The 27,548-nt window shown below is 37.0% G+C and overlaps 3 protein-coding genes across 5 annotated transcripts in view; 2 read left to right on the forward strand and 1 right to left on the reverse strand.

Annotated features, from left to right (window-relative positions):
- LOC134538683 (monocarboxylate transporter 12-like) overlaps nt 1-7,438 on the forward strand; it is a 45,403-nt gene extending 37,965 nt beyond the window's left edge. The window contains exon 6 of the mRNA XM_063380101.1: nt 1,446-7,438. Coding sequence (XP_063236171.1) covers nt 1,446-1,635 — 190 coding nt within the window. The 3' untranslated portion in view covers nt 1,636-7,438. The remainder of the gene's footprint in view (nt 1-1,445) is intronic.
- Nucleotides 7,439-8,372: 934 nt separating this feature from the next.
- LOC134538685 (uncharacterized) overlaps nt 8,373-27,548 on the reverse strand; it is a 31,475-nt gene continuing 12,299 nt past the window's right edge. The window contains exons 5-10 of the mRNA XM_063380111.1: nt 26,851-26,949; nt 24,818-24,882; nt 24,010-24,095; nt 22,251-22,363; nt 19,168-19,327; nt 8,373-10,275 (exon numbers count right to left, since the gene is read on the reverse strand). Coding sequence (XP_063236181.1) covers nt 8,768-10,275; nt 19,168-19,327; nt 22,251-22,363; nt 24,010-24,095; nt 24,818-24,882; nt 26,851-26,949 — 2,031 coding nt within the window. The 3' untranslated portion in view covers nt 8,373-8,767. The remainder of the gene's footprint in view (nt 10,276-19,167; nt 19,328-22,250; nt 22,364-24,009; nt 24,096-24,817; nt 24,883-26,850; nt 26,950-27,548) is intronic.
- The window catches only part of LOC134538684 (uncharacterized), a 248,037-nt gene continuing 233,657 nt past the window's right edge, over nt 13,169-27,548 (forward strand). The window contains exon 1 of one of the 3 annotated variants that reach the window (XM_063380103.1): nt 13,169-13,392. The gene's annotated coding sequence lies outside the window, so the exon portion shown is untranslated. The remainder of the gene's footprint in view (nt 13,393-27,548) is intronic. The other 2 variants (XM_063380110.1, XM_063380102.1) reach the window with 2 other exon arrangements.

A 27,548-nucleotide genomic window follows, 5' to 3' on the forward strand; every position in this document is an offset into this window, starting at 1 on the left:
TTCATGTAGAACACACGGCCGTGTCCATGACACAGCCACATCCCATTTTTTAAAAATTTTATTGACATACAGTTAAAACTCGGTAATTCAGACAATCGAAAATCTGGATAATCCGTATAATCCGAGTAAAATGGGTGATAAAGAAAACAAAATCCACAAATAAGCAGGCTTACAGTTTGTTCAAAAATTTTGGTTTTTTAACAAATAAATTTTCTTCCATTTTCTTCTGTTTCAATCATGTATTACGTGTGAACGAAGCATGGTCACGCCAAAGCTTTTTCATTAATAGGTCAGCTGGAGCTTACTAATGCTCCCAGTAAGTCATGATGTTTGTCAGCTGGTGCATTTTCTTAAACTGAACAAAAAGCACTTTACTAGCATAATCCTAGCATCTACCCAGGAACTGTACATTGAATCAAACTAAAAAAAAAAGAAGTGAATAATTGGCGTGCTTATAGTTACGTTTTTGCTAACGTAGTTAAAAAAAATATTTGAACATTAAATAGGTAAAACGTCTACAGATCATGTTTGAGAAATTTCTGTTTTATTAATTGAAGAGATTGCAGCAATAAGTGCCCATGCTCCAAAACAATGTTCTGAGATATCAAGGTGCAAAGTTTTCTTGGTTGGACAACAAACTTACGTTTAGCTCTTTTTTTTTTACTAAATATAGAGTAGTTCTTCGTTCACTTTAACATACTTTCACTAATTTTTAAGTACAGCTATTAATACACAAACACATAAAAAAAATGTAGGTATTCTATTTATCTAGAAAACTTTCAACAATTAAAATGGTTCTCTTCAAAAAAGGGCTCATTGCTTGATCACGTGAAAACTTTTTCATACCAACACAACAAATTAAAATTTCTGGATAATATTTGGTGACCATGGAGATTAAGATGTGTATAATTAATTTTTGTATTCTCCATAGAGATTAAGATAATGTATAATTCATTTTTGTGTTCTCCATAGAGATAAAGATATGAATAATTCATTTTTGTGTTCTCCATAGAGATTAAGATACGTATGGATGTAGTTATGCAAAAAGGAACCAACACATTAAACCTATTCTGAGTATTTTGAAGTAAATGTTAATTATAAATTGTAATTCTCCTATTGATAATATAATGTGGGTATAATTTTAATGGTCTAGTATAAATACTGATATAATAATAGCAACGACGGTACGATCAACCTTGTACTATTTTAATTTATTTTCAAATAAAATATAACAAAATTGTGGGTTGGTTCCTTTTTGCATAACTACGTCCAAATAATTCATAGATAATTCATTTTCCATAGAGATTAATATGTGTATAATTCGTTTTCGTGTTGTACCCAAAAAGGGCCCATTGTCTCACAGGCTCTTATTGCAGCAACCTCCCCAGTTTTCTCAGCCGCAACAGTGTATGTAGTTGTTAGCGGGACCTGAATGGGCCTTGCAGGCACGGGGGCGGCGCCCGCGGAGCGGAGAACGGCGAGGCGTCCGGCGGCGGCGAGGACAGCCCCCAGCACGAGGCGGCGCTGGACGACGCCGCCTCCCCGGCGGCGGCGTGGCGGGGGCGGCCCAGCCTCAAGTGGCGGCTGATGGGCGCCAAGCGCGTCATCACAGTCATCGACGAGGACTCCACGTGATCCCCCCCCTCCCCCAACCACATCCTCTACCCTCCACCCGAGACCAGCCGCGCGACTGTGCGATATCGGTTCGCGACCGAGATCCTACTGTTCATTTCCCCCGATGAGATTCCTCAACGTATCCGATACCTGTTGGTAGTGTATTTAACCACAGAATGATAATCCCACACAAAATGTGACCAGAAATTTGTGAACACTCTTATGAATTCATTTGGGTTGTGTTAAAAAAAAAAAATTAGTTTATAATTGTTAGTGACTTTTGATTCGCGTCTGAAATCTTACTGTTGATTTCCCCCGATGAAATTCATCAACGTATCCGATACCTGTTGGTAGTGTATTTAACCACAGAATGATAATCCCACACAAAATGTGACCAGAAATTTGTGAACACTCTTATGAATTCATTTGGGTTGTGTTAAAAAAAAAAATTAGTTTATAATTGTTAGTGACTTTTGATTCGCGTCTGAAATCTTACTGTTGATTTCCCCCGATGAAATTCATCAACGTATCCGATACCTGTTGGTAGTGTGTTAACCACAGAATGATAATCCCACACAAAATCTGACCAGAAATTTCAGAACACACGTATAAATTAATTTGGGTTATTTAAAGTAAGTTCTAGTTCATAATTGCTAGTGACTTTTGGTTCACGACTGAAATCTTACTGTTGATTTCGCCCAGTGAAATTTCTCAACGTATCCGGTACCTGTTGTTAGTGTATTAATCACAAAACAATTATTCCACACAATATCTGACCAGAAATTTGTGAACACACGTATGAATCAATTTGGGTCATGTAAAAAAAATTCAGTTTATAATTTGCTAGTGACCTTTTTTTATGAGTAATATACAGTCTCGCCGATTTCTTGTAAACAATATTATTGATGATCATGAACAGTCCTCTAGTCCCGCCAAAACTTGCATTCTACTCTACTCTCATTGGCTGTTTGGCGCCATGCGTTCGTAACAGATATGAAATATATTAATTTCCCTCCCATACACACGACCATACTATTGTGCTGTTGTGAATCAGTAGGTTCGAAAGATGGCGGTCAAATCTTGTGCACAAGACCTCCTGTTATTTTTTTTTTTTCAATTTGCACCCAGCTTTATCCTACTTCTCTAACGTCTTCTCCTTCTCATTCTAAATCTTCCCCTTCTCTGGACACCACAAACCCTTAGCCTGAATCACAGATTCAGCTGGTTGAAGTGATAGCGTCCGAATGTTTCGTTGTTGACCTAGCGTCTCTGCTTAGGTCTTAGTCTCACACGCAATGTTGGTTGATTCACTTACTAGTCATTACTATTATTTTAAAAGGCTTTTTTCCGTAGATTCATCACAATAACTCCCTGGCATTTTGCGTTGGCCTCAAACTGAAACAGGAGAAAATAAATCAAGTGTAGCCATACCAATCTACATCTAACATACCCTGGGAAGAATATTCTGCACCTCCTGCCCTCGCTACACTGAAAATTACACGTCAATTTGGAGGAGATTTAATTTTAGGTCCAACCGTAGTCAACATGAGCATGGCTGTGTGTTGTTAGATTTCGGCAAGGGGAGAGCCCATTGCTGTTGTACCGAAACGAACCGCTGAGCACTGAAGTGAGTATCCATCAGTCCAGTCCCTGCAGAAGTCCCTGCAGAAGATGCGAATTGAGAATAGGCAATGAGTTAGATAAAAGTGCTGGGTAAAGAGGACAAGACATGGAAGGGAATGCTATAGTGTAGCCCAACAAGTCATTTACTGATATTCTCGTTCAACACAAATATCCCTTGGAAAGTAGAATTTCGGATGTATGCACGTGTACGTAATTGTGATCACTTGCATCACCTTTTTTACTGCTCGGAAATAACATTTAATAAGTATGTAGCGAGAAAATTTGAGACTCAACAACGAATGCAAGAGAATTATCGGAATAAATTTACATGGAAATCGTTTTATTGATATTAATGACGAAAAAACTAAATAAACAACATGGCTGTGAGACCTAATCTTGAGGTCTCTGTATATCAGCTAACACAAAAAACAAATGGATCCAGGGGGAGGAAGGAGAATTTACATCTAATAAAATTTTGTTTTGTGGGAGAGACTGAAAAAAAAGTAACTTTTGACTATGGTTACACATATTACAAAACTAACTGCTGCTTAATGTGATGATTTTAAGAAAGGCCACTATATAATTTGTGCTTTCATAAAAACATGTAAAATTAAGTTATTGAGACGTAAATAAAATCGATATTATGGAGACCGTTCCTCCTAGCTCGAATTTCTGGAAGTCATCTCTGTTCATAGTTTAAAATTTTTTAAATTGAAACCTTGGACAGTTCATTTAATATTTTAACGTTTACTGACAAATAAAACATTTAGAAGAAATTTTAAATTGCTCAGTTTGTCTGGCGTGTACTATTAGTATGCTTCACTGTAAAATCAGTGATGAACACTGGAAATTGCTGAAAATATCGTGATCTTCAATGAACGATTTAAATTTTAAGATTTAAGTCAAATGGATTCAACCAGGGCGAGAAAAACCCATGATTTACTACAAGGATACTGCATGAAGTTGATTTTTGGTCGCATGACCTGTGTTATGTTTGTGGGACATCCTAAACATTGGTGTGGTATTCGCGTTTAAGAAACATTTTTAAAGAATTTTATTTTAAGGCGGTAACAGTTTTTAATGGTGGAATTCTAATCTTTACCTATTAACAGTCATAAAGCATGTTCAAGTCCGATTTCTGCAATGTTTTGGGTTTTGCAATATGGCGATGATGTGGTATACTGAATTAAACTACGTCACAGCTTTTAATTTCATGATGAACACCAGCTCCGTGATTTTAAATCAAAATTTTCTATACCGGAACAATTCTCACTATTTCAAAAAAGGAATGCACGAGAATATGTTTGTTTTCTTGTACAAAACCATATCTATGTTTTCATCCCAACCAACTACTGCCCCTGACTATCTAAGCTAGTGCAGGTGACTTCCAAAAGTGGAATAGTGTTGCCCACAGCTGTGTGTTCCATTTCGGAATGGATTCACGACAGCCATTTCTGTCAGCAGCAGAACACTGCACGAAAATCCTGCACGAAAATCACACCTGTTGTCAGGAATAGTGTCGTGTTTTAAAACTTTGTTATTTAGCAATATTTCGATTCGGAATAAACTTATGAGAATCTGTTCCTGTTCACACCATAGCCTTTTATAGATGTTAAATTGTAACAACTTATTGTCTTGGAAAAAAATACTAAGAACGATTTCTAAGTGTCCAGATTAGCTTTAATGTGTTTTAAAGAATGGGGTAAAACTTCAGTAAGTGACATAAAATAGAATTATAGTCTCACTTTCAAAAAGTTGCAGCAGGAGAAATCTTGTGAGTGTTAAATGCAGAGGAGTAAGTTATGTGAAAACAAAACTAAAGTAGTTCTGCATTACAAAAATAAGATTTTGTTTATTAAATAGTTTTGGTTTTTCTCACAAAAATTGTTAAGACAAAACTAACAACAGTTTTACAGTTTTTCGAGTCGACATAATTAATTGTGATACACCAGCTACCAAAACCCGCATTCTTAACTTTGAGTTGAAACAGAAGTACCTACTTCTAGAATAAAATATACACGCATTCTACTCTAAAATAGACGTTTATGACATTTTAAATGTTTTGGGATTTTAAAATACTCTAACAAAAATTATACCAGCTGTTGCATTAGGCATTTTATATAATTTTTAAAAATTTCAGAGGGTTATAGCCCAGGCCTGTACAACTAAATTGGCCTTCTCCCGTTCTGATTACTAAAATAGTTTTTATTTGATTCTTTCAAACATCAAGTAAAACGTCTTAATACAGTATAAGTATTATCTGATTAGAAACATAAAATTTAAAATAATTTATATATCTTTAACAGAGAAAACCTTCATATTATTTTTCCCAGATCATAATTAATTTAATAATAAAAAACATACTTTGAAACCATACTATATTATACGTGTGGAATTTGGGCATATTTATTTTGTATTTAAACTCAAGTCAGCATTATTCATCTCCGGATATGAAGAAAACTTTCGTTGTTGCGCAAGATAAGCCAGAATATTTTACCCAATACACACAATACTCTTTGTTTCATGAACTTGTTCATGTCTTGCAGACTGATTTGTATTTCTGGTATGGTTAGTAAGCCTTCAAACATAACTATTTTTAGGCCTGTCAGATTTGTGAAGCGTGAAAAATAGCTGACAGTTATTTTCTTGTTCCCACGTCAAAAATTTATTTCATATGGTCTTAGAAATACAATCATGAAGTTGTTCCAAACATATGCAAATATTACTAGAGTCTACGTCATGTTAAATTTCACTGTAAGTATTTGTATTTTAGAATTTTTTTTACAAAATAAAATTTTTGATCATCAAAATAAGTAAAATCTGGGCTACATCTGTATCAGCATGCATACAACACACACACACACATACGGAAGTTGAAAGTACACAAACAGATAGCAGCTGCTACATTGGAAAATAGCACACGAACAGAAAAATAGCAGGAAATCATCGAACAACTATCATTTCTCCGTGTTGTGCGCTGAATTTCCGTGCGCGACCAATCAGCATACAAAACATCATAGATAAACGCTACGCTCAGTGGCATAGAGTAGCTAGTGATTTTTTTATATGTACATTTCAAAGATAACAAGTGAAACTAATTTGAACGTGTTACGGTATTTATTTTCAAGGCAAATCTTTGTAGTTTCTAATCATTTATAGTCGTTCAAAAAATTGCTAAATAAAATACTTGGGCTTAGGTAAATAATATTAGATGAAAACATTCCAAAATTTGAAAAAGAAAATATACCAAAAAAAAGAGGGGAAAAAAGTCAGAATTTTTTTAACCGTTATGTTGTGTGCGAATGTATCTTAGAATTATGTGCTGAGCGTATGCAACTGTGGTATTTTCATGCTGATTGTGTACTGTCACGAATTTAGCCTAGGCTTAAATTTAAGAGATAATTTGTTTTCAGAAACTTTGTATTTATTTCTGTGTATACAAATAATCTCTTAACATTTTTTGGCGTACAATATTTTTTTTTCTTTGATGTGAGTTGTTTTTCAAAGTGTAAACAATTTTTTTTTATTTACATTACTACTGTGCAATGCATCCTTACCATAACAGTTACTATGACTCATTTCATTAAAGACCTAGTACCAAACAATATACGGGAGTGAATGTTAAATTATATAATTAAATGGTTTTATTCAAATAACCTGTATAAAAACAAAAAAAAGACTATTTCTGGGTTACACATATTCTAATTGTTTCCTGTAACACTAATTTGTGAAATGTGCTATGTGCGACTTACTTCAGATTTAGACTTGAACTTTAAAAAAGTTGTGAAATGTTTCATATACAATATGAAGAAGTTCTTTTTTAACACTTCTTGTTTTATATTGATATGCGAGAGGTTGTGAATTGAAAATCAAATGCCTAGTTGTAGACAGATTTTACGTGTGGTAGTTCTCCAGCAAATGTCTGAGGAAAAGGAAGAACTCAGCTACACACAATGCATGGTTGTAACTGTCGCATACAAATTTTTTGAACTGTTTTCTACAGCTTTGTAGAACAGGCTACTGTTCCAACATCTAGTCAAACCCATGTCAGAGCAAAATGTTGCTTAGTGAATTATGTGTCTAATAAACAGGTCTGCCATTTGTTGATATAATATATTAAATATAGTTTTAATGATGTACTGTTGTGAGTTATTTTGCCTGTGTACTAAATGTTTATAAGTAAAATATATTTTTAAGAAAATCTATTGTTGTAATTTATTTTCAAGTTCTGTGCTTATTATTTGCAGAAGGGATTTTTTTTTACTATAAATGGGCATACACTATTTCCATATTTATAGTTTACTAACATGGCGTCAGTGATGTTTAACTGTGACGCAAATACGTTGTAAAATGTTTGCCAATGATCAATCTGCATTATATAAATAATCTCCTTTGTCTTTTTTTTACTTGATAAATCTTCATCTTGCAACATCTAACTTAGTTGGGGAATAGTGGATCGGAATATCTCACCGCCTTGCTGTGTGCGAAGAGTCATGCATACGTATAATATAAAATATGAATAATCATAAAAGTCTGTGGTTTGTAATTTCAAAGAGTAATTTCTCCTCTTAAAATATTAAAAAAAGATCTCTTTAAATTAGTATTTATGAGTAAATCTTATTATTTTTTTATGATTATGTAAAACATCATTAAGATCTTGTAAGTAGTTTACCTGTAATTAACATTTTTGAACATTTGATAAGGGTATGTTAACTACATTAAAAATAGTATTCGCTTTAAACGGTTGGTAACTTAAGTTGGCTACATAATGTAAAGTGATGTGAACTGTTAGTTAGGTTAGGTTAGCGGCATCAAAAATATTTAATGACATTTTATCGGGAATAGGTAGTAGTATCTACTTAAAAAAACTATTTTGGCGTTTTATTGCTATTGTTATTTTGAAGGAACGTTTACTCAATGAAAACATTCTGTAGTTCACCGGCAAAACGTTGCTGTTTGCGTGTTTCTGATCACTTTCATTTAAAATATGGTTGCTGCCTCAGTTGTCTTCGATATTTACTGAGACACTACAAAAAGGTATGTTCAAGTATACATTGGTTGCTATAATCGGATTGATTAATATATTAGTAATGCTAAGTTTTAATAAACCGTTAAACTTACAAGAATTACACTCATGGGAGAAAATAAAATATTTATATATTTCCCTACAAGACACAAACTTTATTTTATAAATCATGTGATATATATACATATATATAATTACATTTTGCAGTCGGATAATTTATATGTTTAGTTACTTAACACCTAAAAAATAAGTTTAGGTTCTATTCAAAAATATTTAGACGTTATAATATTAAATCCATCGATAAACACATCTTGCAGAGAAAGTTTGCATTTTTTTTTCCTTTCAATATTAAAATATTTTTAAATAATGTTGGATCGAAATAACTCAAACCAAATTCACGATAAACGTGTAACGTTTGCTATGAGGTAAGTAATTTATTAATACACGTAATGTTTACTAAATAAAATAGTTATTTCTTGATGCGTTTCAAGAATCAGCTTATATTCATTCTTCCAAGTATTCAGAATTAACCAGTTGCATTTGTAAAGACGTGGTTATGTACCGCGTTGCATTTTCGCTGTCGGGAACAATTTCGGGCTCTGGATCAGCTGGTGAAATTTGCTCGGGGGGGATTTCTTGTCGGGCGCGAGTCAGGTCACGCCCCGCGGACTTATTTCCAACTGCGCTGTCTCCGCCAGTGGTCGCTGCTGCCTCGCTGGAAGCAGGATCCATGACGGTCTCTTTCTTCGTGCTGTCGAGAAGATCTGTTGCTTCCCGATCTCCGCCACTATCGCGTTCCTCGGACTTCGTTGCGGCGTCCGAATTGCTGAGCTTGTTTCCAAAGGGGTCGTCGGTTTTCCCGAGAGGTGCAACTGGATCCAGCTCGCAGTTCTTCAGTTTCGTCACCTCTTCATGGTCGCCCGAGCAGAATCGGCGTTCGTCTTCCACGACGCTTCCGCCGTGGTCTCCCGAAGACAATTCTTGCCGTTCTCCGCTCGGCCTCTCGAAAACATCTTCGAGAGGAGGATTCTCCGGGTCGCTCCCGAGATTCCCAGCCCGCGATTTCATCGATCCCGTCCCGGCACCCTCCGATCCCTCTATTTCGACCTGTGAACTGTCGTTGATGTCGTGGATCGATTCATACCGTGTCGATTCCTCGCCGATCTTTCGCTCGCCGGTGAGTTCGAAAAATTGTTTCAGGCCCCAGGTGGACGGACGCCGTTCGTCACCCTTCGATCCCACTGTTTCGACCTGTGAACTATCGCTGAGGTCGTGGATCGATTCATCCCGTGTCGATTCCTCGTCGATCTCTCGCTCGCCGGCGAGTTCGAACAATTGCTCCAGGCCCCAGGTGGACGGACGCCGTTCGTCGCCCTTCGATCCCGCTGTTTCGACCTGTGAACCATCGCTGAGGTCGTGGATCGATTCGTCCCGTGTCGATTCCTCGTCGATCTCTCGCTCGCCGGCGAGTTCGAACAATTTTTTCAGGCCCCAGGTGGACAGGTACCGTTCGTCCTCCTCCGACTCCAATTCCGGCGTCGTCGGATCATCAACTTCGCCGTCGCCACCTACGAGGTTCGAGCGCGTGATCGGTTCTTGATCTTCTGCTGGCACGGAGCCTTCCGTTGCACACGTACAACTGAGTTCTGCCCCTAGTTCAGTGTTGCTTGCGTCGACAGCCGCGTTGGACTCGCGACGTTCTCCTTCGTGACCTCCTGTCTCCTCGCGAAGATCACGATCCGGGTCTTCGTTCCTTCCGTCCCGGACGGATCCGGTGTTTCCCGAACCGCCTCCGTCGCCCGGCGAAGGGAAGACGTCCGCCGATGACGTCTCGACGAACTCGAGGTACGACCGCAGACTGACGGCCTCCCGTCGCGCCGGGTCAGAGGTCGCCTTCTCGTCGGCGGACGCAGACTCGTGCGCGACGGAATCTCCGCGAGTCCCGTCGTCGTCTCTCTCTTCTTCCGATCCGTTCGTTTCGAACATCATCCCGCCGTCCTTCGAGTCGGCACCTGTCAACACACGTCACGTGCAAAACTTGCTCTAAACAAGCGCGGCTCCAGAAGGGTCGGCGGTGGGGGCGATAGCCCCTCCCGAGACCAATTTTATTGGTTAGTGTACATTTATGTTTACTTAAATATTTAATTTCATATGTTAAACTAAAAGTTGCATGGAGCTACTAAGGTTTTGTATTTGAAACCCTGTAATTTGTAAATAATATTCCAAGGCCAATATCTGACCACTTTCATTTTTTTTGCAACTACGACCTTTCTTTGTGCGATGGCCCCTCCCGAAAAGTCATACTGAAGCCGCCATTGGCTCTAAAATGCTATTCCTAATCAGACAGATTTAATCAATCTTAAGTAGTTACTACTAAATGACACGTTTTTCGCCTGGAACTCTGCACTCCGTCTGTCCAAGTTGAAGCAGGTTATTTCGTAATTTATTGCCAGTGGACATTCAATTTTAGGCCCGTTCCACAATGACACGTGGTTATTCCAATGATTTACATCACCGCCAGACAGAAATTCATTTTTTCTGACGAGGGGGAGGGGGGGGGGTTACGTGGGGGACACGTCCCCCCCACCGAATATTTTCAAGTACATCCAGTAGTTTTATTTACACTATTTTCATGATTATAAAATACATGTATTTACAGTGATGACATATAGAAATAGTAGATCAGGTGTCAAATAAAAATTACATACAAAGCATAGTTTGAAAATAAACAGACATGTTATACTTAACTTGATGGAGGTACTAGCATTTAAATAAACAAATTTCTTTTCATGTCCCCCCCCCCCCCCTCTTTTTATGTGCCAGAAACGCCAATGAATCTTCGCACTGTTAAAAATTATAGTACAATTTGTGGAATTTATTTTAACGAAGAATTCATCTCAAATAAACAATGTTCTAGAAACTACACCGTATTTAAACTTCCTAATTATGTTTTTTTTTTTGTATAAACAGGGCAAACGCACACGTGAAAGAAGTAAGTGTGTTACTGCATGAGTCCTGACTTGGTTTTGAATGTTTTTCTTCTATATAAAGCTTATTGTAGTATATTCGTAATCAAAGTAAATGAACTTTGTACCCGCAAATTTATTAAGGTAACAATAAATTTCCAAGATCCCTGGATAATTCGTAACCAGCGTTCATCGTTAATTTAAGGTGAAACTTTTTAACAGTGCGATAAAAATCTTTTGTAAACATAACAAGTTTTTATCTTCAAATGTTCGATAATATAATGGCTAAACACAGGCCTGAATTAAAAAATTAATCTTTACGTGACTTATTGTGAACAAAAATTTTATCGGTGCTTAATCACTCGTCTGAATTATTTCATACTTCGGACATGCATGCATTTTAAAGGGACCTTCCGATAGTAATATTCGTGATTCTTTTTCTTTTCACACGGAAACTTTATTGCCAAAAATAACATGGTATCATGAACTAAAAAAAATGTTTACGTGACTTATTGTGAACACAAATTTTATCGGTCATTAATTACTCGTATGATTTATTTGCATAATTCGGACATGCATGCATTTAACAAGGGACCTTCCGAAAGTAATATTCGTGATTCTTTTTTTTTCACACGGAAATTTTATTGCCAAAAAGAACACGGCATCATGTACTTTACACCTCGCACAATTTTTCACATAGTCGCCACCTGCATTGAGACATTTTGTCATAGCGTGCAATCAGTTTGAAGACGCCACTCTGGCGAAACTCTCGGAATACGGCATTTGGTAGGAGTAATTTTTGCGAATGGAACGGAAGTCGCACGGAACGGAAATGGTAAAACACTGTGCTTCAATATGTTCACAAAGACAAAGCGAAACTTTTGAAGTACTAACCCTTTAATGAATTTTAACAAGATGGACAGTATTTTAACAAAATTCATTGTCGAAAATCAGGTATAAGGCTGGAATTTAGTAAAAAAAATTTTCCAAGTCTTCTGCGTTTTTATCGGAGCCGTTGCATTATATAAGTTAAAATTTCGTTCCATTAATTAAATGAATCAGTAGCCGACGTCAAGCGGTGAATTCTAGCGGCGGGTGCGGAAACTACGTTATAGTACTCTCGGCATTATTTTAAAGAATTCCAAGTTAAATTTCATGTCCGAAGGTGTACTCACTTGCAACATGAGAACACGTTAATTTTCTTGTTAACCGACGTTATTATGTTGACATATCTCTGGCTAACTAAAAGACTAGCTCGCGGTTTTTTTTTGGATTGGTATTCTTCGCTCTCTTGAGCGGGAAGCCTTGATTTCACAGACGAGAGAGCCACACCCGAAGTTCCCCGAAGTTCATGCTCGCTTTTTTTTCCCGTACCACAACATGTGTATTTATTTGGGTGGAAAAAAAAATTCTCGGGCATTTATTCTCCAAATGTGCGGGTTTAACTTATAAGATGTCATTCTTAAAATTAGCAAGAAGTAATTAAAAAAATTATTCAGTAGGTTAGCTACATTATAAATAATTTAAAACATTGTGGATGGTTGGTTATATTAGGTAAGTATAGCTACATTAAAAATACTGTAAATTCATTTTATGGTTGCTTAGCAAATAACTTTTTTAATATGTAGCTGTCCAGCGCTAGGAAACCGTTTACATGATTTCACAGTATCTTTAATGTAGCTATCCTAACCAAATCAACCGTCCACAATGTTTTAAAGTATTTATAATGTAGCTAACCCAACCTAATTGACCATTAGTTATCATGAGTTGTATATTTATTTACAATGAACAAAAAATAAAACCGAAGATGCACGTTCGGGCTTTTGGCTCTCTCGTCTGTTGAAAGAAGGCTTGCCAGCGTGAGTATTCGGGTATGTCCAAAAGGACGAGTGAATCGTAGGCTTCCCAGTGACGTGTTAACCACGCGTGTCACTACGTTAGAGGGGAACTTGGCATCGGCGAGTAGACGCGCGCGCGCGCGCGCACGCACGCATGTCGCTGGCGATGCCGCCCTATTTGACTGTTCATTCGCGCGCCTGCGTCTCGACTGCTCGCTGTCTATCGTCGCACCGTTGCGCAGAGCGGAGTCCGCCTGCGTGGGAGAAGTGCGTACGTGCTGTGGACCTTGGATGGAGCGGGCTTCTTGCGACACGAACGAAAACTGTGAGTGTAATACGTTAAGGTAAATTGTTCCTCATTGCGTATCCAGTTCATATATCAAAGCTTTCTAACGCATATCTCCAAAATAATTATTGTAATTGTACAGTTACAAACCACAAACACAACCAACTGCTTACTTTATTTTTAAAATTTTCCTTAAAATTACAATTTGATACATCAAACAGAACAAAATAAGTTTTGTACATATTTTCAAATATATATATAATACAGCTTGCACCACAAAAAATAATAAATTCATTTCTTCATTTCTACGTTTAATTTGAAAAGAAAACTGGATGCTTAATAAGGAAAAAAAATTACCGAATTTCAATGTTGTTTTGGTGATGGATGAGTGTGTCTTGTTTCGCATTTGAAGCTTTAACGGTTACATGATGCGGGGATGTAGCAAGCTGACCTTGGAAACTGTCGCGTTTAAACACGCTGAACATTAGAGCGACGGTTGACTTAACCCAATGTAACATGTTGCTGTTTTTTTAAATTTTTTTTAACCTTTTTATTAATAAGGGGATTTTTTTTCCCTGTGAATTTATCGTGATAGCACTCTTGAAATTCGTTTGGACACCTTTTTTTTTCTCACCAGAAACTTAATAAACGTTATCTGCGACACGAAATAGAAGTCATGCATGTAATCGTAATTATCAACACTTGCGTCAGCATTTTACCACCAGGTGTGAGTTGATATTTATTAAAAAAAAAAATAAAGCAGTTGCTTAAAGTTTAATTTATTTAGCTTTAGATTCCTAAAATATGTAAAAGTATCAGAGTTAGCTAAATAATTACCCAGATTTGTGTGGTCTGGTATTAAGTTTCGTTTCTGGTCTATTCGCTTGAAACTTAATAAATAGAACCGTAAAATGAATATATTTAGCAGGAGAAAACTATAATTACTTTATTTCGAGATATAAAATAATCATCGAAATACGTAAAATTGGTGTTCAGAAATGGCTTTAGACTCCGCTTTAATTAGATTTGGAGCGGACACAACTTAGGGAATAAAATCTCTGTAAACCACCAAAAGTTGAATCCTCAGGTTGGAGTTTTGAACACTCCACAAGTTTATTTTTTTAATTGTGTGGGAAAATACACAATTGGAGGGAAGTACAAGTGGAGAGTTCACATGCTTGTTTAGCACAATATATATTCTTTGAGGAAATGACGTTAGTATACGAAAAGTAATATATTGGGTATAGAGTTCTATAATATAATATAGGGCTGGAGTATAGTTTACGATACCATAGTAGTTTGAATCATGGTAAAAAAAAACTAATTAAATAAATATATTAAAAAATATATATACTATATAGGCTGAGATTGCAGTATATAATACAATACCGTAAGTAATATATGAACGTTATTGTGTTCTACACTAGATTATGTAGGACTGTAGTATAATTTACAATATCCGGGACGTTTAAATTATATTTGAACATGAATAATTAAATTACAAATAGCGGTATAGCAAAATATTATAAAACGGGCGAGATTGTAGTATACAATACGATAACATTGGGTAATCTTATCCTCCACAATGTGTTCTATAATCAAATGGGTAGGGTTGTGGTATGTGATTCGATACCCGAAAGTCCGCTTAATAAAACAAAACACATGCGTGTGAATGTTGCTCTCCCAGCACCCCAATGGTCCAGCGTCTGCCTCGCTAGAATGACGTCAGCGTCGCCATTTTGTGACGTCATCAATATTGTAATGGCATCGTGTTGTAAAGAAAACTGCCCCTACTGTGTTCATCCGTGCTGTCGTTGTGTTGCCCAAATAATCAGTTTAGTTTTATCGTTGCGTTCGCCTGAGCCATTCGAACCATCATGTTCAGGTTCCCGTTATTATGTATTATTCAAAGACGATTTCACGAGATTTCGATTCATATATTTCATAAAGGAAAAATCTGAGGTCTATGAAAAATTCCTCCTAGTGCTGAAAGAATGTAAACGTGCTGGTCACAAGGCACAGTCATTTCTGAGTGATAACGGCGGAGAATTTGACAACTCCAAAATGAAGAGATTATTAGATGACCAAGGTATCCAACAGATTCTCACGATGCCCTACTGCAGCGAGATGAACGGATACATAGAAAGAGACAACCGAGTGGTCGTGGAAGCTGCTCGAGCTATGTTACACGCTCATGACAACCTACCTCAAGCATTGTGGGCTGAATTGACCAATACAGCTGTCTACATTCTAAATAGAACTGGTCCAACCACAATAGAAGACAAGACTCCATTTGAACTTTGGTTTGGGAAGAAAGAAAGCCTCAAGCACCTTCAGATAATAGGAAGCGAATGCTACGCTCACATACCAAAGCAAAGAATTGTATTGTCCAGAATTTTTTTTTCTTCTGTATTTTCTGTTACGATTTTATCGTCGTCGTTAGCCCACTGAGTTAGATTGTGCTGGAAATATTTTTTTAATTTATAATTCATTCCACGGTATTATCTGCGCAGTCAAGGCATGTGGCATTTGACGACAGGTGATATTGGCCTGTTCTACGTGTGTTTACGTATGCATCTCAATTGTCCGTTCTTTACATTTTTCCATTGAAACCAATGTTAAACAGCAATGGTTTACGTTCCATTAAATCAGCTCAGATGAAACAGCTGATAACGCAGTTGTGGTACACTTGACTCGCATTCAAAAAGTTCCGAGTTAAGAATCCCAGGATGGTCGTACTTATTTTGGGGTAATTATTTCTCACGTGTCCAAGTTGATCCCTTGATCCTATAAACATTGATCCTGTGGAACATGATTCTTGGTGTTTTGATTTAGTACGTAAATAGACCCTATGGCCCAACAAAAACTCTAATATCACAATACAAGAAAAATTTCAGGTCTTGTGGAAAATGTTTCAATCGTATTTGAATTATTGTCATAATTCTTTGTCGTATAACGTTGTTACGTCCAGCATCTTTTGACGTACTAAATTAAAACAGCAAGCATCATGTACCACAGGATCAATGTTTATAGGATCATGCCTTCAGGATCAAAGGATCAACTTTGACACGTGATACGGAAACCTTACCACCATTTGATCGCCAGGATTCATGTTCTACATCGTTGTGCGTTACGTCTTTAATGACCGTGAAATTGGCGTGATGTTAAGGGGGTGATATTATAAATTATCATGCTTCAGTAAATTATTTCTTTTTGGTCATGAATTTAAACAAATTCTAAATATTACCAATAGATGTTTGTTTATAAATTACTTTATCAATTTATTAAGGGTATATTAATAGTATTAGACAACTAAGACTGGTTTTTTTCAATGAGAAAATTATCATGGAGCATGCAATCGTATAGTACGTTAGTACGTGACCTTTTTAAAGAAACTCTTTATTTGTTGAGTATGATTCTTAAATCGATAAAAAATTTTATCTTACCAAATGTCTAGAAACATAAGAGTTTCTGGGTTTTTAAAAGACCTTTTTTTTTAATTTTGTTAATGGCATACTTAAAGTTAATAATTTTACGGCAAAGGCTACCTACAAACGGTTAATACAAAATGTGTAAAATGCACGATATTATGCTTTCCATTAATGCTAGTAGGATTAAAGCACAAAAATTTACCTTTTAAAGTTCTCAAAACCACACACTAACACTTATTGAATTGATGAAACCCGTAACAGTCCATCAACTCCACGTTCTTCGAATGTTTCTTGTAATGTGTAAGATTTATTTAAAACATTATTTTGGACATACACAATTATATGCTACGAGGGAATCTGACGAATGGGCAAAGAAAAATGTATACACGAACACACAGAAAAAGTCAAAATCTGCTAATTTCAAAGTTAAATGTATAGACAGCACAGAGAATACCGTTCAAGGAATTATTCAGAACAGTATCACAGCACAGACTTAAAACCGTGGACTGACAAGAAGGAGACAGTTGCAACGAGAACCAGTAAATATATATCGCTGGGTGTGCGTCGTTAAATTGTGGCTGTGTTATCCAGATTAATTGTTTAGTATCATCTTTGGGTTCCTCTATTTGTTGCTGTTTTGGCCAAGGTGGTGGTTTGTCTGTTTTCACTGCTCTTTCTGCAATTGTCTCGTCGTTGTCAGACTACTGTGTTGTCTGTGATGTGATGTTCTTCTGGCTGATTACTTTCACGGAATTCTCTGTGCTGCATTAATATTTAACATTTTACATCGGCCAATTTTGGCCTTTTTTCTGTGTGTTTGTGTATCTATTAATTTTTCTTTGTGCATTATTTTGGTTTTCTATATTACATACAGGATAAACTAACAATGTCAACTAGCAATTAGTGCCACAAGCCATGATGATTTTTTTTTCTTCTCGTCATTGCTATTAGTCAAGGGTTATTTCTCTCGCATTTTATGATCTGTCACAACATTTTTTTAAACGAGATATGTATTAAGGGGTTATAAAATAAGTGAAAAATATAGCGCAAGTGTATGTAATAATTGTTATCTTCACACTTATGACAGGAACACAAATACGAGAGAGGTGTAGTGTTAAATTTACAGAAATATTCTTAAACTAATAAAAAATGAGAAAATGAAAAAAAAAATCAACATGGCGTATGATATGGCACCTTAAGGGGGAATTAGGCCCCGCCATATTGTATTTTTTTCCCATCTTATTGCCATAACTCCTATTTGGAACTATTTATTCAAATCTGTGTACATAACATCTCCCCACACCTTCTGTGTTTTTGTGTTGCAACCACACGTTTATTAACAGTCTGAAGTCCGTAAAGCGTCGCGAGGAAATAAACTTATCATTTCTCGCGGGCGACGATTAACAACACGCCAGTTCACGAGTGTTATCTTCAACAATTAGCCAAAAGCCAAATCCTACGCCGTTTCAAAACAAAATATTAAAATAAAATAAAAATTGGTTGTCTGTAAAGTCGGTTTACGGACGATAGTTTAACGTGACAGTCATAACAAAACATTCATGAAATGATTGCATACTTTTATGAATAAAATTGAACCATTTTTATTGAATTATCACTATTTTGTATGGATACGAAGGAGGAGTGAAATGAAATCTACAATTTAATTGATAAATTTACTTTTATTTGCACTCATTAATTCAAATATGTTTATTACTTTAACGAAGAGATTATTTTAACTATAACTTTTATACATGTTTGCTATTTAACTTCTTCCAATCTGTGTTATCCTGTTAAGGATAGGACGATGATAGGAAAAGTAGGAAACGAATGGGAGTGTTTCAAGTTTAACGTGCCTCGAGAAAGTCAAATCGATGGTTGTTCCAATCGAGCGGAAGAGAGATAGTTGCGGCGCAAGCGTACAATGAGCGTAACGGGACAATTTGCGTAACGGGACACGCTTTAGTGCGTGCAGCCGGCGTTCGTCGATTTATTAGACGTTGTCAGGTCAAAAAGAAAAAAGCACGGAATGCCTTGTAGCGAGACGGCGAGGCCTAGTCCGCCTCTGGGCCCATGGCGGTCGGTGAAAGGGACGTGGTTGACTGCAGTTGAATAAGTGACGGAGGTAGGGTAGGCCTACCAGTTTTTTTTTTTTTTTTTAAGGTTTGACAAGTCGAGTATCACCTATTGAGCAAGATACTCACTCGTGTAAATTACACGATCCCACCACCAACAGTTGGGTTCAAACGCTCCATCTCTTGGAGCTCTTTTTTAAACACCGGCTACGAGCGGGGGGAAATAAAGCAAATAATGAAAATAAGGTATTACCAGCAAAGGTATGAGATGCTGGGAAAAAAATTGGGAAACCCAGCCCGCATAGGCCTACCGGTCGGCGCGGTCGATTTGGCCGGCGGCTCGCAGGGTTGCAACTCCTCCACCAGAGGGTGGTTCCTGCGAGCCGGGACTCTGGCCTCGTGCCAGGGCATCCTCAGTCCAGGGCCGCTGCAGTCCTCATCCTCTGCCCCCGAGTCGGAGCGGGCGGAATCCTGGGACACACCGGCGCCAAAACCTCCTTCACGTCCGCTCACTAAAACCCTTTGTTTTTGTAGTGGTATTTTTATCAGGGGCGCAACAACTAAATTTCCAAAAGGGGGGGGGGGGGTCAATATACCTTTTTACAAAGAATCATCGATCCCCCTATTGTAGCCGGGGGGGTCCGGGGGTCCTCCCCCGGGAAACATTTGTATTCCAAGGTGGAAAATGGTGCTATTTAAGCAGTTTTATTATCTAGAAATTGATTACACAGAACTTTCTTTGCCCCCGTTTGCCACCACTTCAAGGTTTCAGAGAGGGATGGGGGGGGGGGGGGCAAAATACCCTTGCCCCCCCCTCCCCTGTTGTTGCGTCCCTGATTTCTATGATACCACTTTGAAAAAATGTTACTATTCGCAATGTTTCAGTGGTATTGCCGAAATACCTCGCGGTGAGTAATCCTCGTGCTGCTATCTGACGATCCTAACAAGAACAAGCAACATTGGCTCTGCTTTAATTTTTTTTCCTTCCGCCACGTCTGCTAAAAGTTACACAATAGATTCTACAGAGGTGCCCACCCCCCCCCCCCAAACACTATGACTCACCCCCCCTAACCTAATGATGGGCCCTTCCCCCCCCCCCCCGAAATTTTTTATGCGATTTTCTCAATGATTTACTCAATTATTTTATAATATTATACTTTTTTTAGTATTATATTTTATCACATTTTGCATTAATTAAAACTGATTTTCTAATAATAATTTTGGTCATATCAGGTAATATTTCCATCCTGAACCGACAGATACCAAACTGCTTTTGTTGAGGAAAGTGCGGGGTTGCCAATTTGATTTACAAGATCCCTTTCAATTATCAAAGCACCAGAAACGTATTTTCACATTAGAAGCTATAATTATGTGAATAATATATACATTTTTCTCGTCTTTTAACCACCCCCCCCCCCCTGAAATTTTAATGACGCAGTCTGCGTCGTTACCCCCCCCCCCCTTGTGGGCACCCCTGGATTCTAATTAATTTTAATATATTTCTGTGTGCCTCAAAGGGTTAAGTTATACAGGCTGACACCAAGCGCTTCCTTCCCGAGATCAATTTCATTTATTAGTGTACATTAATGTTTACTTAAATATTTCATTTTCATATGTTAAAACTTTTATCTCATCAAAAGTTTGTTGCATGGAGCTACTAAGGTTCTGTATTTAAAACCTGTAATTTGTAAATAATATTCCAAGGCCAATATCTGACCACTTTTCATTTTTTTTTTGCAACTACGACCTTTCTTTGTGCAATAGCCACTCCCGAAAAATCATCCTGGAGCCGCCACTGGCTGACACAGGTAAAACGGGAACTTTTGGCGAACAAAATAAGAATGGAATACACGCAACGACACTTAGTTTTTATCGACGCTCGCCTTTTAAGGACTGCGATCCAAAATTTATAGATTTATGAAAAATTACGTCCTTGTCTACGTATACATTTCCTTCTAATCTAATAAAGATCGCAGGCTTCCCTGGCCATTATCCGCAAAGCATATGTATGTATGTATGTATGTATGTGTGTGTATATATATATATATATATACATGCGCTTTTAAATCTTACACTTCAGTATTTAAATTTTAATACTTGTCCACATAATTAAAAATATTTTTATTCTGAATATTAATGATAGGCTATTAATTGCGTTCATAAACTTTTTCTAGTGTATATAAGTGATGTTGTGTACCCGTATGTACAATTTATTTTCATTAATAAACTATAAAATATTAATTTATTTAAAATAATAATAAATCATTTAGAATAAGCATTCAGCATATTTATTGATTTTCATTATTAATTATAAAACCGTCTTAATTATTTTACTAAATTAAATAATTTTATACACTTATTTATATTAACATTTAATACTGATAATTTAATTAAATATTTGATTTTCCGATTTATTGTATACTTTACCAACTGTATAATATCGTCAGTCCATTTATTATTTTATTTCTATTAATTATTCTCTTGCAAAATTGAAGTTAGTTTTTTATTACGACAAGTAATTATAACTTTTAACGCGCGTATATAAGTACATGCTTCCATTTTTTTTAACGTATAAGGCATTTGGTGGGAGTAATTTCGTGAATGCGACAGGTGTCATGGAACGGAAATGTGTAACAACCACGTTGCTGCCACCTGTGGCGGATCTCGCGAACCAAAGTTCACAAAGCCAAAGGGAAAACTGTGTAAATAATTTTAACAAGATGTGCAAAACCGGGATCTAGAAATTTGTTTCTAGTTTTTTTTTTTTTTTTCCCCACTTTTTTCGAAGACATTACATAACAGTTAAAGTTTCCGTCTGCTCATTGAATGGTTCGATAGTTTACGTAGCCACTTTTACCATTCCGGCAGCGAATTCTAGCGGCTGATGCGGAAACTACGTGTAATTCGCTTCCGCGCACCAAAAGGTCACCAGAGACAAAAGGGAAAAGTTTAACCAGATGTTCAATATTTTAATAAAACGCCTTATCGAAAATCAGGTCCCACAGTTACGATATTGCGAACGCAAGCGGTCTTTCCCTCAAAGAGGTGCTCTTTCTGATTCAAGGATCAGAAACCACTCTCCCCCCCCCCCCTAATCATACCGTGATCTAGCCAAATCATTGGGTATGGTTTGTTTTACTTACCGATTGTTAACCAGAGAGACTATAACTTTTTGAATAGACACCCATTCCATAGTCTAATAACAGGAGCTTTCGAATCTATTCATTTTGACCAAGAGGGTTTTTAGAGAAAAAAAAAGAGAAGGGGGGGGGGGTTGAAGAACCATTATGCCTGCTGTTTGCTTTCAAATTCTTTCCTTTTGTTGGTGGGAACGATAGAATATTAGGATTTTTCTCCTCACTGTGTACGCCCTTGTCTGATAACCCCTATGTACCTCGCTGTCGCTGCAGCTGTTTGACTCTGCGTCGGCGGGTTCTTCGAGCACCAGTGTCTCTCCAGCTTCCTCCATCCTCTTCCTCCGTAGTTCGTCTCTCTTACGCAGCAGCGCTGCCACAGCAACACAGCATACAGACACACACACACAATACAGTCAGACAGGATGTCATTTATCGTTTATCCATCACACGTTCCTTTCTTTCCATATAAAACCTCTGATTAAGAGGGAAAGATAGCATCCAAAAGACACCATGTTGTTTTCAACAGTTAATTTTGGTATGATTTTTAAAAAAAAACTTCAATTTAGCTAAGATTTTCGAAGACCATGACATATTCTATTTGCAGTAGGTATTATTACAGCTGTAGTTATTTACAAAAAATATATATATATTTCAACACCTTATATCCAAAACTTTATCGATGAAACTTATTTTCAGCAGCTAGTCACTTTTAAATGTATGTATTAAATTATATACTCTGTTTCTAAAAAAAAATTATTTTTTTTTGAAAATCAAACGATATAAAATGCCACTGAAACAAAGATGGCGTTCATCCCTCACATTAAGTTGCTGTATAAATCTAAGGGACAACGTACAATTAAAATAAGTTGTAATTTTGGCAGTATTTTAACAGTCTTCGTTACTTTATTTAAAAACTTTTCCCCCATATCTACTAAGGAAGCTATGATAATTTTGTGTCCTTAAACCCGTATTTTTTCCACCCTTTCATTAAAAACCTTTATAAAAAAATAGTATTACAAGGTTTATATTCCCTCTCTATAATTTTCATATCATTCTGTAACAAATTTGTGCAAAGTAAATTGGAATTATCATGTCAATAAAAACATTATACACACACACTTTTAAGATGACGATGGTTTTGGGTTCCAGATACCATGATGCGAAAAACTGGGAGGAAATTCTCCGGAAAACACCAAGGTATCGCATGCAATAGGTAATACTTCTTTCGAAATCTGTCTGAAATCGTAAATAAATGTCACTGCTTACAGGTCATTTATGGGTTTGCTAGTTATAGGCTAAATTTTAGTTCATTGAGTAATAGGAAGGATATTTTTTTTTTCGCTGAGAAAGTAAACCAAACTAGCGCACCTAACTTGACATCATATTGAAATTAAAAAAAAATCATCGAAGAAAAATTGGCACTAGTAATTTTTCAGAACCATTAACAGATTAATAACGATTAGAACAAATCCAGTCTAATATTAGGCCTGGGAAAAGTTTAGAGTAATACGTATGATATCACCATAAGGGGCGGACGCATAGGAGGGGAGTTAGGGGGATTCCCCCCCCCCCCCCCGAAATTGTAAGGTAAGGTTAAGTTTAGTTTGTGAGCCACCCACAGATCAGCCTGCAGGCTTAAAAACGTGTTGTTTAAGAGGGGGGGGGAAGGGATGACTGTTGACTGCTTCTATGAAACGTAAAAATAAATAAATTTACTTATTGACAAGCATAAATCACGATCGTAAATCAAAACGAACGAGAAAAGTTGATGTATATGTAAACAAATGGCAGCCATATTAGTGCATTAAACAACAAAACAAAGGTGACTGTATAAGAAGTGGTTGTACCTACTTCTGACAGTTAATACTCCAACTGAATGTATTCTCATCGTCTATCGGGCACTGATAAAAAGCCAACCAGTTCCGGACTAATCACTCAACATACGCCTATGTATACAAATACAGGCTATTCTGGTATTTGATCATATTTTTTTTTTTAATACGATGCTTATCATACCGTTTATACTGTCTTGCATCCGCTGGTGTTCTTCTTTCTCGATAGTAGCCCTCATCTCTCGCTCTGCCTCCAGCCCGCCATCTTTCCTAAAATTTTGGACGAAAATCTTAAAAATGCTTACTTAGTCTGAGCTCTTAATATCAGGAACGAGAAACTATTAACGATCACTGCGGTGTCAGACGCTATTGAAGGTTATTTTAAATAGATAAAGGATAAAGAGACTATAGCTTTTTTAATTAGGAGATCTCACGCTCACTCTCACTATCTGTGTTCTCCTCTCAGAGTTGTAAAAAAAAAGCTTATTCGAAATTCAGAAAGATTTAAAAACCGTTGGATGTAATGAATGAATACTAGAGGTATTGGTGTATAGTCCCCATGCAGAAAAGTGTAATACCTGAGAATGTAAAAAAAAATCGTTTTACTGTATGTTATTTATGTATGGTATTTTCTTAAGTTTGGTGCAGATAAGGATGTTTAATAACATTAAAGGGTGAGTTATTAAGAGAGTCACCATAACACATGTGTGAAAAGAACGAGTGATTAAGAAAATACAGTCAGTGTGACAAGAACTTATCTAAAGGAGGTGGTGGAAATATCCTGGTGGACACTTTCCAAATCCCTTCTAGGTAGGTTGTTGTTAACTGTACTCTATTTACTAATCATTCTTTTTTTACATACATGTTACATGGAGCCTCTATTTAGATACTTATCCTATAAAATTTTAACAACCCACACTCACTTCAATGTTTCTATTGATTTTGTTATTTTCCGGTTTAATATAATCCACTAAAAGCTACAAAGTTCTCACCACGCATCAGCACATCTTCTGTCCTTATCGAATACAGGTGCCTCATTCAAGTAAGTGAGTGATTTCTGAAAGTAGAGAGAAAGAGGACAGTTACTTTTCACTAATGCAATATTTCGTAGTACAAATTACCGTTAGCATTATGAATGTATGCCATGTGGCTCCCAAGGAAGATATTTCGGGAGGGGTCTATCGTAGGGTACAACGAAACGATTCAGTTGCAAAATCATGGCCTTGCAAAACAATAATGGTCTCGAATATTGGTATTATTTTTTTTTTCATACAACTTTTGATGATATGGAAATTTTACATGTGAATTTAAGTATTAACGTACACTTCAAGATAAAAATAATAAAATTCTGGCTCGGGAGGATTTCAGTGTCCCTCCCTTTGGAGCCGCTCTTGCGTGGCTCTTGTAAATATGTAGCATACGTGTCGTCAGGGATTTCTCCCCCTTTTATTTTTCAACCCGGCGGTTTTATAGCCAATAGCCATTCCGCCCTGGGGTCCCTGTGGGCGAGGAGACAGAAACGCCGTTAACGCAATCGGGACTAGCCGTCAGATGATGTGACGGGAGGCTGGAACTATCCACCACCAGTTCAACTCAACAAGGCTAACCAGACAGATGGCTGTCCCGACACATCGTCAGCACTGCTGGCACCTATACCCTCGTCCACCACAACACCTTCCTGGGAGCCCTCGAGTCACCCAAGGGGACCCGTGGACCTTCGGGAGGACTATTCCAAACTCTCCCTAGCTGTCCATTTCGAGTGGCCGGAGCTGAGACGTCGCTCACTGCCGTCAGCTCTTCATTTGGTTTGTATGAACCCTTCGAGCTAGCTCCAAGAGACAGGAAAAACCACTCACTGCCACATGCCACAGCCTTGTGAATGCAAGAAACGGGCCTGCCAGATCCGAGATCCGGGTCCGATGTGGCGTGCGTCGTCACACATCGTGAGCCAGTGTTTTTTTTTTTTTAATCTGGATACTCCCCTCCCCCTTCCCCCTCACCAACGTGCTCGAGCAACACGAGAAAAAGCCAAAACAACGCAGACATTCCCTTGATATCGTTAAAAGTGACTTGAACGAGCTGCGAGACGTGTTCAATAAACAGATCGTGGATGCAGCTGATAATGATGTCAGCAATTGGATGTCTGGTGGCGAAGAGAAAAAAATAAACCAGTTTTTTTGACTAGAAGACGGCATCGCATAAGCTGTGACCAAAATAGAAGAGGTAAAAAGAGAGGAGTGTGGAAGGGGGAAAGTGACTAGCTGTTCAAACGATACCTCACGACGCAGACGTTGATTTCTGTGTTACATCTATTACCTGGGCAGAAGAAAATGGTGTCTCCGACATTTTAGTATTGAAGCGACTTCAAGAACAAATGTTCAAAATTTCATTTAATGTATTAAAGCAGAACGATAAAAAAAAAGAATAATATTTTTATGCCTTCTACTTCACTTCATACTTATTGATACACAACTAGAGTAGTACTGTAGTGTAAGTTTATTTTAACACTTACATTGCGTGTATGTACTGGCGTCTATACAACAAAAGTATTAAAAATATAATAAAAAATAGCTTCTGCCTTTTGAATGCGTCGTTATTAGTGATTTCCAGTGCTCTGGTCAGATATCTGCTGGATAACTGAGAGATCACTGTACTTAAACCATGCAAAAACTACATTTCACCAAATGTTTTGGGAGTACATGGCACATATCATCAGCTGCACAGTAATGTGTATCTATATGGGAACCCCTGGTTATTATATATTCAAGCTTGGGAAAATATTTAAGATAAACATTATCTAATAAATGCCCAGTCTTGTTACAGTTTTGATTTTTTTTATGTGGGTATTTACTTGTGCACGTTAAACTGTCATGTTTTTTTTTTTATTATTCATACAAGACCACGAAAATAATATCCATTGCAATTCTTAATTAACATAGCTCAATCATTGAAGAAAAACATATATTATTAAAATTAAAGAAGGTAGGTAGCACAACAAGACAAATAAGTACATGTACATACTCACACAAGCCACTATCAACTTCTTACGGTGATACGCCCAGTTTGTTAGCACAGGGTTGCCAGTCAACGTGAGAACACGCAGACTTGGCATGGCCGAAAACACCTGATAAAATAAACACTTTAAGTTAATCGTAATTGGCTGTACGTGCTAATTCGTTGTAAGGCTTTTTTTTTAATTTTTTTTTTGCATTTAGAGTGATTTTAAAAAGATACCTATATTAAAGTTTTGAAAAAAACTGGAATCGTTTACAGCATATTGTAAGTGCGTAAGAATCACTATTACATAGGAAAAAAAGTATTTTATTACTTTGCACTATCATTTTGCACATATATGTTGCCTACAAACTCGAAAAATTACCGCTTGACCGATAAGATCAAGTATACACATAAAAAAAAAAAAAAAAGGAAACGGAAAAATTATTATATATATATATATATATATATAACTATTATAATAAATACATCTCAACATTAACATTCAAAGTCATTATTTCGTCTATAATTCGTTTTTTATCACCAGAAAAAATACCTAGAAATAAAAGAATGTGTTGTTTTTGCCACCATGCACGTTATAATTGAAACTTAACAGATAGAGGGATACGCTATAAAATTTGTAGGCAACACAAATGTTTGAAACACATGTCCAAGTGTGCAAGCATACAAACGAACAGGACAGTGTATAGGTATGCGAGTGCATAAGGA

Source organism: Bacillus rossius, chromosome 14 (genome assembly GCF_032445375.1).
Source record: "Bacillus rossius redtenbacheri isolate Brsri chromosome 14, Brsri_v3, whole genome shotgun sequence".
In the NCBI taxonomy this organism is placed as follows: Eukaryota; Metazoa; Arthropoda; class Insecta; order Phasmatodea; family Bacillidae; genus Bacillus; species Bacillus rossius.